This window comes from Babylonia areolata, chromosome 10 (assembly GCF_041734735.1).
Source record: "Babylonia areolata isolate BAREFJ2019XMU chromosome 10, ASM4173473v1, whole genome shotgun sequence".
NCBI lineage: Eukaryota > Metazoa > Mollusca > Gastropoda > Neogastropoda > Buccinidae > Babylonia > Babylonia areolata.
The window spans coordinates 15,358,941-15,373,869 of NC_134885.1; the positions used below are offsets into that span (position 1 = coordinate 15,358,941).

Here is a 14,929-nt window from a genome sequence, read left to right on the forward strand (position 1 = left end):
CAGCATTGAACAGCGGTGGACGGCCTTCAGTGATGCAGTCTACTCTACTGCTCTTGAACACCTTGGACCAGTAATCCATACAAATCAAGACTGATTTGATGAAAACAATAAGGTAATACGTGAGAGAAAAACCTACTTTTCAGAGCCCAACAAAAAACATTGAGGAAATACATAGTAGCTGAGAGACTATGAACAAGAAATCCTCTTCTGCATCTGATGGGTTGGGAGAATCAAACAATGACATGGCAATAATAGCAAAGAAATTATCAGCCACATGGTGTTTCCACAAAGGTACAGAAAAGAACCAGTCTCTGAAAATCATACTCTGTCATGGAAGGGCAGCTTAAGTGCTTCAGTATCCTGTGAAATTATGTAAGCTGATGTGTCTCAAGCCTGGTTGGGCCTCCCATGTGTGATAAATTGTTCACAAACTAAACTAGCTGGCATGATACATATTTGGTGGGGTTTCCCTTGCTGAAAAAAGGTTGTATTGAAAAAGCCTTACAAATTCTAGTTTCAAATATGTCTCTTCGGATGTTTTTCTTTTGTAACTGAACAATTTATGGTCCATCTGTTTCAAAAAATGGGCATCAGCCAGGACAAAAACTTCAGAATCTTCTCAGAGAAAAAATTAGGAGTTTGCAGTATACTCCCAGTTTGGTTAAATATACTTACCATGTCAAACTGATGCAAACCAGGCCTATCTGTTTACTCTTCTTGGTCAAAAATTTTCGTGGCAACTCAGTGATGAGACGTCTTGCCATTAGACTGCCGTCTGATAGCCAATGAAATGCTGTTTCCGGCAGGAGGTAAACAATCATTCCAATGGCCAGCAAAGAAATGCCCAATGTGAAGCACGGCAAGAACCATGGGGAATGACAGGTGGGTATTTGAGTTTGACATTGCAAGTATGTATAACCAAAATGAGAGTATAATACAAACTCCCCATTTTGGTGTCATATACTGTACCATGTCAAACTGATGCAGAATTCAAAGCAAATGGAGGAGGGCATTGCCTTCTAGTTCACAAGGAGGCGTCATTGCGTTCGGACAAATCTATATACGCTACACCACATATGCCAAGCAGATGCCTGACCAGCAGTGTAGCCCAACGTGCTTAGTCAGGCCTTGAAAAAAAAAAGGTTGATAAATAATAGATAAGCGTACATAAATAAGTAAATAAATACATAAATAGATAAATAAATAAATAATAATTATAATATGAAAAAAGGTAGTAGTAATAATAATAATAACTAAATAAATAAATAGCTAAATAAATAAGACAACAATGATGATAAATAAGCAAATAAATGTAAAACATGAAGACACACATTCACACCCACACATGCATAACAGATATGCGCCAAACATGCAGTTTCACAGATAAGAAAGCACAGTCAAATACACATAAACGTACATGAGCCCCAACACACACACACACACACATTACCCTGCACTTCCTCTACCCCCTTCCTCCACACACTCATGTCTAGGTTACGTATCGCAGCTTCCACGACACACACACACACACACACAGATGAACACTTACGTGTACAAGCACACACACATACGCCCATATCCCCCACCCCTAACCCCACACATATATATACAAAGAGGGATGGGAAAAGATCTCTGATGCCAAGAAAGTGGCGTCTAGTGTGTTGCTCAGTCTATTGTATTTGGAAAAGCCCACAGAGACTGTTCCGTTTTGAAGAAATTTGCGCAATGTTAGTTTGGAAATGATGTCAATATTTGTTTGATTTGCAAAGCATCGTGCTCTACCTTTCATGTTAGACTTACGGCCGCTCCCTCTCTCTGCTTTTATTTCTTTGAGGCGATCGATGGTGTGATGGCATTGTACCTGTTCTTTTTGATATTCTTTGACTTTTCTGAGGATTTCCGATTTTCCTAGATGTAGGCAGCTCGTTGGTGTTGTGTTACCAGCTCGCTCATTTCCCTCAACACCTGCATGTCCTGGGCAGTATGACCATGTGAGTTTTTTAATCTGAAAGTTGTGCATTGCCTTATGCCACTCTGGGCTTCCCATTCCGTTTTCAATTTTCTGTATGAGGTTCATTGAGCCGGTTAGAATCATGGCATGTTGGTTTCCGGGCGTATGGATGGACGATAGCCACTGGAGGGCATGTGTCACAGCTTCAACTTCCATCGTTAGGCTGGAGGTTGTGACTTTGTAGGCAGCATTCACTTCCTTGTAACAGTGACAGCTGAGTTAGCTGCGACAAAGAAAACCCCCTAAGAACCATCTGCCATGAGCATACAGACTGTCCTGCGGAGAAAATTGATGAAGGGAATCTCCGAACGGCAGAAGGCTACCTCCAAATTCTGGCAAAGAGGCACAGAGTGCTGAAAGGTGGCCATAGTGGCAATAATGTGAGCCTCTTGAGCTCTAGGATCCAGCAGCAAAGGAACTGAGCAAATGCCTGAGGTTCTGATCTGTAGGCATTCCAACCCACCTTTCCAGCCATCTAGGGTGGGATCGGAAAGTAGGGAACAGCATAAGCAGTTCTTCTTCTTCATCATCTTACCGTTACACGACCAACATCGACTTGCCGATGACTCTGTCGTGGTTCATGCATGCTGGGTATTTTCGTGTCTCCATAACCCACCGAACACTGACATGGATTACAGGATCTATAACGTGCGTATTTGATTTTCTGCATGAGTATACACACGAAGGGGGATCAGGCACTAGCAGGTCTGCACATATGTTGACCTGGGAGATCGGAAAAATCTCCACCCTTTACCCACCAGGCGCTGTTACCGAGATTCGAACCCCGGACCCTCAGATTGAAAGTCCAACGCTTTAACCACTTGGCTATTGCGCCCGTTAGCTTGCTCCAGTCCAGAGAAAAAACATCTGCTGCCCCAACTTCAGCATCTGGAACCAGTGTGACAGAAATAGGGGTCTTCAACAGACCTGTGGAAAAAAGAACCACTCTCTGTGGAGACCCTTAACTCTCAACAGTTTTTTAGTTTTTCGCACTTTTTTAGCAGTAACTATGCAGCAATTTCAAAATGCTGAAATGTGCATTTATGGACCAAACTGGATATATAATATATCAATGTCATCAGAATAAAAGAAACTTTCAAAATATGTTGTTGTTGTTTTTTTAATGCTTGTGGAACATAGTCATTTTGATGACATTTGACCTCTGTTGCTAAAAATAAAAAATGCAGTAAATGCAGTTTGCATATAATTAGGCTTCATTCTTTATTTTTTTGTGCCCATCCCAGAGGCGCAATATTGTTTTAAACAAGATGACTGGAAAGAACTGAATTTTTCCTATTTTTATGCCAAATTTGGTGTCAACTGACAAAGTGGTTAAAGAGAAAATGTCAATGTTAAAGCTTACCACGGACACACAGACACACACACACCGACAACCGAACACCGGGTTAAAACATAGACTCACTTTGTTTACACAAGTGAGTCAATGATAAAATGGATTCAACCTGTCACCCAGGGGAGGGGAGGGAAAAACCGTCTGTATTCTTCCACTCTTCATAACAGCAGTTCAAAATGAACCTCCCAGTCCATACTGGGCAGGGTCCCCTCACAACTGGACACACCCAAGGGGGTCTCCAGATCTGGGTGTGTAGCCCCATGGGAAGAAGAGTGGGCCAATCAAAAGACTGGTAAGTTGTCGGCTGATTATCCCCTTCATGCCTGCTGCAGGGCTAGAGCCCCTGGACCATGCGTCCAGCTATGCCTATGAGGGTTGTGCCAATTTCATCACTTTGTGCCTCCTGGAATGGTTAGGAAAGGACCCATGCATGCACAAAGGGCATGAATACCCACCCATTAATCTTGCCAATGCTTTAACGAGTGGTAAAAAGAAGCCGCAAGCATCACCACCTTGTCAGGGTGACCCCAGAGTGGTCAGTCCCTAGAGGGAAGTGCTAGAGACCCTGGACACCATGTAAGGGGACCGCAAGGCAAAGGGTCCCTAAGAGGGAGGTGCAGGTGACCATGGAGGCTGCTCTGACCAAAGACTGGGTGTTCAAAGCCAAACCCTTCAGTGCACACCACTAGGAAAGAGATGTGTAGCAGAGTGGAGGAGGAAGAGAAGGAGGGGTTGCCAGGTCTCATAGCAGCCAAGCATGCAGCCCAGCTGCATCTGCGTATGGTTTGAAAAGGAGAAATCACACGTGGAGGGCGACTGTCCCCATGAGACCCTCCCTAAGGGTCCCTGGCACAGGGACCTCCAGCAAGGGAGAAGGTGGCCCAGTAGAGTGAGGTCCCGTCCAACTTAGGTGTTGGGCCCATGGGCAGACCTACAAGTTGACAGGCCAGAGTTACCTGACGTGCATGTGCGCCGTCACCTGACGCAGAGGCAAGGGTCCCACATGCAATATTCCCTCCAATGGCAATACAGGTGCCCACAAGGGAGGTACTGGCAGCCATTGAGGTAGCCCTGAACCACAAGTGCCTGGTTTCTCCATTGCTGGGCTGCGACCAAGTCCTGGTGGAGAAAAATATGGGGGAAAAAAGTGCTGTGCAGGGACTTGGAAGGCAGGTCCCTACTAAGCCCAGAGCATCCCAGGTGCGAAAGCACACCGTCATCTCCCAAGGGGCAGTGGAAATTCTTGGCTTCCTTGAGTTGATAAGGGTCCAGGAGGTGCAAGGTCCCACATGGTAGGTGGATGTAGTCATGACCAAGAAATATTCAATCCCTCCACAGTGCTGGGCTGAAATCAGTGAGTGAGAGGGCCTAGCCCTCTGCTGTACCCAGTGTGGCCCCAGGGTGAACCCGCATTGGGGAATCAACCCATGGGCGCCAGCCAGAGGGTGTCGGGAGAACATCTTCAGCCACACTTGAGAGTGAGGAAGCCAGGGTCGTCACGTAGCACCTCATGAGAAGAGGTGGGGACACATGCGTGCTGGGAGGCAGTAACACCTACTGATCTCCCGACAGAACCTATAGCTGAAGTAGGGGAAACTGCAAGCTTCCCCCACCTGGGTAGGCTGACCCAGAGGTGCTATGTCCCGAGTGGGATGGGTTGGTGACCATAAAGGTTACCCTGACCAACAGCAGTTTGGCCCCTCCAGCTGGTGCAGTGTGCATCTCCAGTAGAGCAACAAAAAAATGTGTAGGGTATGAGATGCTGGGCCAGGGAGGATAGGACCTGGGGTCATCTCAGGCCCTCCTGGCAGCCCAGAGTGCGCCAGGGGCACACCTCTATACAGGCAGAATGGGGGGATCTTCTCGTGAGTGAAAACCATCCTGTGAGCCCATCCCCAAGGCTCAATGGCACATGGACTTCTAGGCACATGACTGCGGGAAGCCCAGTAACCTGTACTGACCTGGGTGTCCCGCAACTGTCTGACACGTTTGCTTCCCCCTGCTGGGGAGACCAGCCAGACAGTGGGACCACCTGACATGTGCATGCCAACCCCAGCTGGGGAGACCTGATGGATAGCTGCGTCAGCTGACAAGCAGGTGAGGGTCACATACCCAGTATCCCCTCCCATAGAGATACTGGGGTGACCTGACCTGGTGAGAGCACGAAAGTGTGGCCCCCCAAAAGACCATACCTGTCCACCCCCACTGAGGGAGGTGGGGGAGGTGACTCGGCATGGGAGAGATGGTGAGAGAGAGCAATGCCACCACTGAGAACCTCTTGGTGAACAGAGGGCTGAAGCACACCCCCTTCTGACAGCATGTCTGGCCTAGTAGATTATCAGTAAGAGAGATCCCCCCCCGCCCCCCAATCCCCCATCTACACAGGTACAGTAGGGGCACATCCCTCAACAAAACCGTCCTCTTTTTGGGATAAACTGGGGTCAGGCTCAAACTCAAATCTCCCACAGTCCCCTTCCTGACTGTGTTATGAGCTTGAGCTATCCCATCTCAATGCGTCTACAATGACACACTGGCCCGATCGTAAACAGGAGAACCCGTGGGTCCCGGGACCTGAAATAGTCTCCAAAAAGAGCAGTATTCCAACCTCACAGGTTCAGCAATTGCCAGAATGGTTAGTAATACTCCGCGATGGGGACAAGTTTTTCCCAAGTATTGCTGCAAGTCCGTAAGAAGAAGAAAGGAACAAAGAAAAGTCAGGAACAGTCGGCAATGACTGTAGGCCAGTGTAGTGAGTAGCAGAGTGAGACGAAGTTCACAAAACAAAACATCGAATAAAACGTCACAAACAGACGCAAACTATGTAAGATATATGAATTCCGAGACGAAAACATCCCGGAAAGCCGCAACAAACAACATACATGCATGAAAATAACATTTCAAATCCATATAAGGTTGGCAAAGACTGAGCAAATCTCGATAATGTCACTTATCTGAAAAATGTTTACCTCCTGCTGGAAATAGTGTTTCATTGGCTATCAGACGGCGGTCTAATGGCGAGACGTCTTATCACTGAGTTGCCGCAAAAATCTTTGGCCAAAAAGAGAAAACAGATAGGCTTGGTTTGCATCAGTTTGACATGGTAGAGTAAATGACAACAAAACAATGTTTTGCCCATGGACTTATCTATAAATAATCAATAACAACAGAATTTTTTAAGCCTTTCTTGGTTGATGCTAGGGTCCTTTGGTAGGGTGCTGAATCTGCAGGAATTCCCTGAGGATGCCAGATACTCTTTCAGTATAAATACTATCATCACCTCCAGAAATCCTGCGCTATGTGTGTTTTTAAGGAATGTATTTCTTTTTAATCTAAGCATTATTTACTTGATTTTTCTATTGTTTGGTGGATCATGCTTTTTTATTTATTCTGTGAACGCATTGGATTGAGCTGTTGTAATGTTTCATGTTATGTTTATATCTGGCTCGATGATAGAAGGCGCTTTGAGCAGCATTAGTACTGGATATCGCACCATAGAAAAGTTATGAATTTTTATTATTATCATTATTATAAATTTCTTCTTATATGTAAGTCTCTTTGTTTTTCCCCTTTCCCTTTCTGTCATATCTTTCTTTCTGCCAAGCTATTCCATCCACCTCTTTTTCTACAAGAAAGCCATGAGTACTTCAGTGTCTTTTCCTGGACTTCCTAATTATGCATTCTTATTTGTGCCTAAGACATGTGAGTTGCCCGCTGGCATTTTTTTTCCTATGTCTGTTGTGTAATGGTATTCATGCATTATTTCCTTTTCCTTTTTTTCCCTGGTTCAACAAGATCAACATTAATTTTTTCAGCCCTGATATTGCCATTTCTGGTTGGCTTGGTCACAAGCAACAATGATAAACAAATGATTTGAAAGAGTAAGGTATGAGTAGTGTTAATTTTATCTAGCTTAATTTTCTTGTAGACAGAAGGTTACAGACAACAAGGAATCAGTGGCGTGAGGAAGATCTGAGTTAGGTGCCTTTTCTAACATCACAACACCAAGCCGAAACAGTCTCTCAAACCCTATCACTGGTGAACACTGGATCAGAAGTCCAATGCCTAACCAGCACCTTCATATTGACAAGTAAACAACTGTATATGCCTGAAATGCAAAGAGGCACAAGCAACATCACATGTATTTATATCTGTTTTATAATGCTCTCATTACATTTTGTTGATGTTTTTGTCATGTGTGCATGAGGCATGTGGTATGGAAGTAAGTCAAAGTGCTTCGTATACGCGAGTGTCATGTGTACATGTTTCCTGGTGTTTTGTATGCGTCTTCTGTGTGTGTGTGTGTGTGTGTGTGTGTGTGTGTGTGTGTTTTATCATTGTAATTCTGTTAACAATTGTGACAATCATCATTAAAAAGCTAGAACAATCATTCTTCATAATGAAATTCCACAGTAATCAAAGAAATTTTCTCAATGACCAAACTCACTTTCTGTTGGCATCCTTGCGTTCGATGAGGGCACTTCCTTCCACTGAAATGCCAGCAAAGATGCCCTTGGTCTTGGAGTATGTGTAGATAGCGGCAGGACTTCGCACTGCCACATCCCCCTCTAAATTACGACCCAGGGGGCCAACCGCAATGGTAAAATTGCCTCCCAAGGTCAGGTTGCCTCCCTTGGAGAACGCATCCACGGCTGCTTGCGTGTTGAGAATAATGACAAAGTCTGTCACCTGTCACACAGACAATCAATGAAGGACACTGAAGTAAAAAATAAACTGAAAAAACACATACAGCAGCAACAATACAAATTAAAACAAAAAAATGATAAAATAAAATCCCTCAAAGCTCTATACCACAAACAAATATTTATTTCCTGCTTTCTCCATCCAAGGATCTTATTCTGTAGAGTACTCCTTCTTCTGCTATGGCATTATGGCGAAGGTTTCATTTTCTCTTCAAAACACTTATTCCTCCTACTTCTATTTGGCAAATCAGAGATTTTATCTTAATCTCAAAACAATTACCCAAGCATTTCTATTTGGCAGATCAAAGGTCTTATCTTATCCTCAAAACAGTTACTTCTCTTCTACTTGGCAGGTCAGGTTTTATTTTCTCTTCAAAGCATTCACTCCCACTACTTCTGTTTGGCAGATCAAAGGTTTTATCTTATCATCAAAACAGCTTGGTTTCTTGCTTAACAGTAAAAGTTATCCTCTGAAAAGACAGATACTGGCTTGAGAGGGGCAGAAAAGGAGACTTGGTAGCTTCTCCAACTGGGTGTGGCATGTTGGATCTTTTTTTTTTTTTTTTTTTGCGATGACTTTCTTGGGTTGACCACCATTTTATTTTGTATATAAATTTATTATGTCAATTCAATATATTTATCAAAAGAAAGAAAAATCTTTTTTTTTTAATAAAATAAAATAAAAGCAACCAAAAAAAAGAAACGAAAAAAATTAAATCAGTGAACATAAGCAGTTACACAATCAACTAAAGAACATGACAATAATCAAATGCAATACCCTGCATTCCATAACCATGTCATTGTTCGTTGTTGTTTTTTTCACTTACATATTGACATATATGTATATATATTTTTCTTCTTCCCTTTTCTTTAAGATTCATAAGGTATTATATAACAGCTTCGAATACTGAATTACTGTTCAAAGATCAGTTGTAAAATAGACAGTCTTTTTGTGTTGTTTTTGTTGTTGTTGTTGTTGTTTTTGCAATACTGATATACATTTACATTTTACCTATCAAAATTTTTTTTTTTTTTATAAGATCATGTTTGCTATATCTATCATCTTGAATTCCAAATAAAATGTCTGTGGGATGTAATTTCATACACTTACCAGTACTTCTAAGTATCAAATTTTCTATGTTTTTCCAAAGTATTTTCACAGTTGAGCATTCATAGAAGAAATGTTCAATAAAATCAATTTTACCAGGACAGTAGTTACAATTTTCTGAGTCTACTGCTTTCATTTTTTAATTTTTTTTTTTTAGAATAATGTTTGTTGGATATATGACTTATTTTCCACTGCAATTTATGTAAGCATACTTCTTTTGTTGCTTTCCTAGGTGAAATCCATGTATTATGATTGAAAGACAAGTCAAATTTCCTCTTCCAAAATGCACAAACATGTAGGTCTATAGTTGTACCTTTAGTTCTACTTTTAAAATATTCCTTTATTTCTTTTAGTTTTGCATTGAATGCATTTGCATCACAATTAAAAGTTTCAGTAGATTCCAGTGGTAATCCACTGTTTTGTATCCAGGTCTTCCATTGTAATGGAATTGTGTTGTATAGAGCACTGTATTCGAATATTGTGATTCCTTTAGCCCGGTTCATCGAAAAAGCAACCTCAGTTAAATCTAGAAGTCTTTTTTTCTGTTTTATGTATTACGTCCTCTATGTGTTCTATTCCATGGCATGTTGGATCAGTGTGCTGATTGTGGGAGCCACCACCAATCACTCGGTTGGATCAGGGTGTCCAGTTTCCCTCTTTGGTGGAGTTCCTGATGGAAGAGTGTGTCTCCATGGGGAAAAGTTTGTACTGAAGGAACTTGATGAGAAATGGAGACTTGATCCATGACTAACCTCTAGCCCCATGTGATGCCCATGAAGTCTGGGATGGAGCAAAGAGGGACATCTGATAAAGATTGGCCTCAAATTTGCTCCCATGGCTGTTGAAGAGCACCAATCAGCATGGGGTATTTAGGAAACATATGCTGTGGGCCTGAGGGATAGTGGTTGCACCTAGTACATCCTGCTGATAGACAGGGAAGCCAGATGAATGTGTCCTCTCCAACCTCAGAGGTGGCAACCGGGTCTAGCGGGAAAACCGTGTGCTCAAAGGACATGGTACATGTTTTCGTGGTGACTCCAGTGTCATCTTCGGACAGGACCTTGCCTGAAGACCTTGGCTCCATAGGTGGGATAGCAAGTCCAGGCCAGAAACCAGGGAAAGAGTCCCATCGGTGTCTGCTTGTAGGCAGGGGATCTGTCTGAATGCCTTCCTATCTGTGAGCCAACTGGGGTAGATGGCCACTCTGCTGGGCTGTAGTCAGGGGGACTGAGACCTGACCTTGGGAATATGGGACTGCCAGGTGTGTGGAGAGTGAAAACCGAGAGACTAGGGGCAAGCCATATGGCAGGACTGGCACAGAACCAAGAAGTTGAGTAGGCCAGGGGCTGTTCTGCCACATGGCAAAGGGCTGTTGTTACTGCTAGACTTGATGGAGAGGCCCATGAGAGGGAATGTCCGTGTGTGGCCACAGCAGTCATTCTATGTCAAGGCTAAAAGGGTCAAAGGGTCAGACAGAACAAACCAGCCAGGCATTGTGTTTTCCACCAATGTCAGTGTGGGTAGGCAATGCTACTTTCATGTTCAAGTAGGGTGCAGGGCTGAACCAATGGACCTAAATGTGGTGGCTACCACATCAGTAAGAGAGTGCATAAAAGTGTCCCTATGTAGGGAAAGTGCAGGTGAGGGGTTCACTATGCTTTGTGAGACTCAACATCTAATGTCTTTCTCTGTAATGTGGAGGAGGGCATTCCTACACATGTTAGGAGGGGAAGGTGCACATGGTGGTGAAATGTCTCCTCTGGGTCTGCTGTCGTTCGGAGGTGGAGGGGTTGGGTGCAAGGCAGAGCTAGTGAGATGTTTGCCCCAAGCTAAATCCCATGCACATGCCCAACTGCCCCTTAGGCAGTCTTCTGACTTGAAAAAAACAATGGGAAGGGAAGACGGACTTCCTTCGTTTGAAAGGCCAGCTATGATGTAGGCTCCATATGGTGCGTTTGTCACAACCTCAGAGGTGCTAATTTGAGGGTTGTTTGAGGCAAGGGAGGAAAGTATGGATGCTTTGCAAGTATGGCAGTTGCTTTTGTTGGCTGTGGTGAAGAGAGTGATGGGCTTGTGTCCCAAGTGGCATGCGTCCTTCCTCCCTGTACAGAGTGATGGCCATCCTTGGCGATGTAGGTGAGGAGAAACTGTTTCTGGGTCCTTTAGGGTCTGCCACTGCCACCGCAAAATGGAGGGTGTGGTATGGAGCTGACTTTCCACCTAGCATAGATCAGGCAGTTCTGTCTGTGGATGAGGCAGACCTCCAAAGGAGAAAGGAATTAATATGGGTATATGTATGTACAAAACGATGTATGTAGTCCTGAAACCAGAGTGATGGTATCAGAAAATGTGGTTGTGTCTATATATACATATATATATATATGTGTGTGTGTGTGTGTGTGTGTGTGTGTGTGTGTGTGTGTGTGTGTGCATCCAATGTATGTGGGTACACATGTGCAGTGTGTGTGTGTGTGTGTGTGTGTGTGTGTGTGTGTGTTATTACTTATATGTAGATGCACATCGTCCTCAAAGTCAACCTGAGGGATGTAGAAAGAGGATAAGGCTGTGCTAAAAAAAAAAAAAAGCAATGTCTGTGTATAAGGGTACATATGTGTTAGTATATATACAAATATACATGTATATAGGCCAGAAAGCAGAGGGACTTGGAGAGCAAATTTAAGAGAACTGATGTATATACTCATATATAATAATAATCATCATCATAATAGAAAGTACTTATAAGGCGCAAACTCCCCATGCAATGGGCTCTAAGTGCCATACAGAAACAACATATATACAATGGTGCATAATAACATACCTCTGCACATGAAGAAACAACACATATAAGTGTATCTATACACCAAGACAATACTACAAATTGCAGGTATGAACAATCACACACACACACACACACAAAAAAAATACTCTACACATGCACACCCATGCTCGCGCACGCACACACGCAACCATCCACCCACAGACACACACAGTTGAGGGCAAAGTGGGGTGGGTAGGAGGAGGAAGAATGAAGACAATTAACCATCACACCCAAAGGCCTGTTTGAATAGATGGGCCTTCAAGTTTGTTTTGAAAGAGGACAGTGTTGGTAAGTTACAGAGATCCAGAGGAAGAGAATTCCAGACAGAAGGTGCTTGATACTGAAAGGCCCTTTGACCAAATGTCTTTGAAGAGGTTTTGGGGACTCAAAGGAGCTTTTCAGCAGAAGACCTGAGAGAACGGGAAGGGGTGTAAGTATAAAGGACAGCAGATAAGTAAGAAGGGAGAGATCCTTCAAAGTGGCGACATGCCAATATGGCAAGTCTGTATTGAATTCTGTACTGGATTGGTAACCAATAAGTTGACATAAAAGTGGGGTAACATGATCCTTTTTTGACTCTCTGAAAATGATTCTTGCAGCAATGTTCAAAATTATCTGAAGGCGTGACAACAAATCAGAAGGCAAACCAGCAAGTAGTGAATTGCAGTAGTCAATGGGACTTATGATCAAGGAACAAACAAGCTGAGTGTTTGCTTCAATAGTTAGATATGGTCGAATGGTACAGATTTTCTTCAGTTGGAAGTTTGCAGTTTTACATGAATTACTGACATGGTCATGCATGGACAGAGCTGAATCAAAAAAAAGCACTAAGGTTTCTGACAGAATTTTGAAAGCTGATATCAGTATTGCAGACAGTCAATGTATGGTCGGAAATGTGACTTTGTGCAGACTTTGAACCTATAAATATGGCTTCTGTCTTGACATCATTAAGTTTAAACTTGTTTGTCAGCATCCACTACTTCACAGCAACAATGAACATCTCTATGTTTTTGTGGAGGATGGAAAAAGAATTTGGGGAAGAAGCTTTAATGAGTTGGGTGTCATCTGCAAACTTGTGAAAATCACACTGATGTTGTCTGATGATGTCATACAGTGGTTAAGTGTACACACTAATTAATATTGGACCAAGAACTGAGCCTTGAGGAACACCATATCCCATATCAAACAGGAAGAGGTCTGGATTCAAAATGAGAACTGGAAATGAACACCCTTTGAGTGCGACTGGATAGGTAAGATTTAAACCAATCGAGAGCTGTGCTAGAGATTCCAAAAGTATGATGAAGACAGTTGAGAAGAATACCATGATCTATTGTGTCGAAGGCTGCAGAGAGATCGAGCAGACACAGAACTGAACCATCACAGTTGTCTGCGCAGAACAATACTGTGTTGGATATGTGTAAGAGGGCTGTCCCTGTACTGTGATTCTGTTTGTATGCAGACTGAAACACCTCAAGGAGGTCACTGGATGACAAAAGACTGAGGAGCTGACAAAGAACGACTTTTTTCTAGTAATTTTGACAGAAAGGGTAAATCTGAAAAAGGTCTGAAGATTTTTAGGATTTTTTTGTCAAGACCATATATAGACATATGCACACATGCACACAGTTGCACAATTACAGGCATATAGACAGACTATCTATCTATCTTTCTATATGTATATATATATGTAGATATATACATATATATATATATATATAGAGAGAGAGAGAGATGCCTCTGTCTATACATATATATATATATATATATATATATATATATATATATATATAAATACACACACATACATATATACATATACATATATACAAGGAGAACATTGCTCACAGCCTGAGAGGACAGACGCTCTTCTACAGCACTCTGACATCATCAAAGCTTCATGATGGGAGGCTGTTTAGCAACATACAGGGTGGCAATAGGACTCTTTGCAGGAGTCTTGATAAACATCCTGACTAAAAAAGCGATGAAAACTGCAAAACGAGTAAAAGGTTTATGTGTTTCTGGATTCACTGCAGTACTGGCGGTAACAACACTACTGGCCAGGTTACTGATGGCCAGCATTGAACCAAACCCAGCACATGATCACTATGTTATACACAAATGCAAGCAGACTACTTCAAGATCTGACATGACTTCCCAACTTAAACAGCAAAAGTATAGCACAACAGCAGTTCGACCATCTTTTTGCTGCTATCAACCAACTATCCAGAAAGGCGTCTCAACCTTCAGACAAGGTCAGCAGTTTCCAGCAAGCACAAAACAGCACAGTGACACACATTGATCGACATTTGGATGACACCGAAAAGACTATCAATAGAAAAATTTCTGATCAAGAAGAAAATCAGAACATCTTACACCTGGACATTGACACTCTCGACAAGGAATGTGACAAAACAAAATCTGTCTACTCTCAGTTAAAAAAAACAGTCAGTGCTCTTGACAAAAAAACAGATAACTTTGAAAATCAGTCCAGACAGAATAATCTTTTATCTTGAGGGATCCTCGGGTGTTTGGAGAGACATGGGACATATGTGAAAAGAAAGTATAAGAAAAAATTTGTCAAGACATGAGGATATCTAACCATGTACTTAAACTACGTTTACATGGGATGCAACTAACTTGCAACCAAATTCAAATTTTGGTTGCAAGGCTGGTACATGCGACTGGACGGTCTCCGCAGGATGCAACTGGCGGCGACTTACGTGCAACTAACTAGGCTCTAACTAGGCTCCTCCCCTTTCTTTGGCAGTGGGGCGCTGTGTCTGACTCGCTCGCTGCGAATTTGGTTGCCTGTTTTTTGTGCAACCAGCACTGCAACCAAGTTTTGTTTGCAAGGTGGTTTCCTAGTAGTCGTCGCTGGTTGCAGGCTTTGCTTGATTTCTGTGGATGCCTCCACTTGCAGGCGGTCAGGGGTCTCCAG

At 42.9% G+C, this 14,929-nt stretch overlaps 1 protein-coding gene across 6 annotated transcripts in view; it reads right to left on the bottom strand.

Annotated features, from left to right (window-relative positions):
* The window catches only part of LOC143286821 (SH3 domain-containing YSC84-like protein 1), a 197,010-nt gene that overhangs the window by 118,391 nt on the left and 63,690 nt on the right, over positions 1 to 14,929 (bottom strand). For all 6 annotated transcript variants that reach the window (XR_013055859.1, XR_013055858.1, XR_013055860.1 and 3 more), the window contains exon 4: positions 7,810 to 8,051. Coding sequence is in view for 3 of the 6 variants with exons in the window: in XM_076594628.1 (XP_076450743.1) it covers positions 7,810 to 8,051 (242 nt within the window). In the remaining 3 variants the exon portion in view is untranslated. The remainder of the gene's footprint in view (positions 1 to 7,809; positions 8,052 to 14,929) is intronic.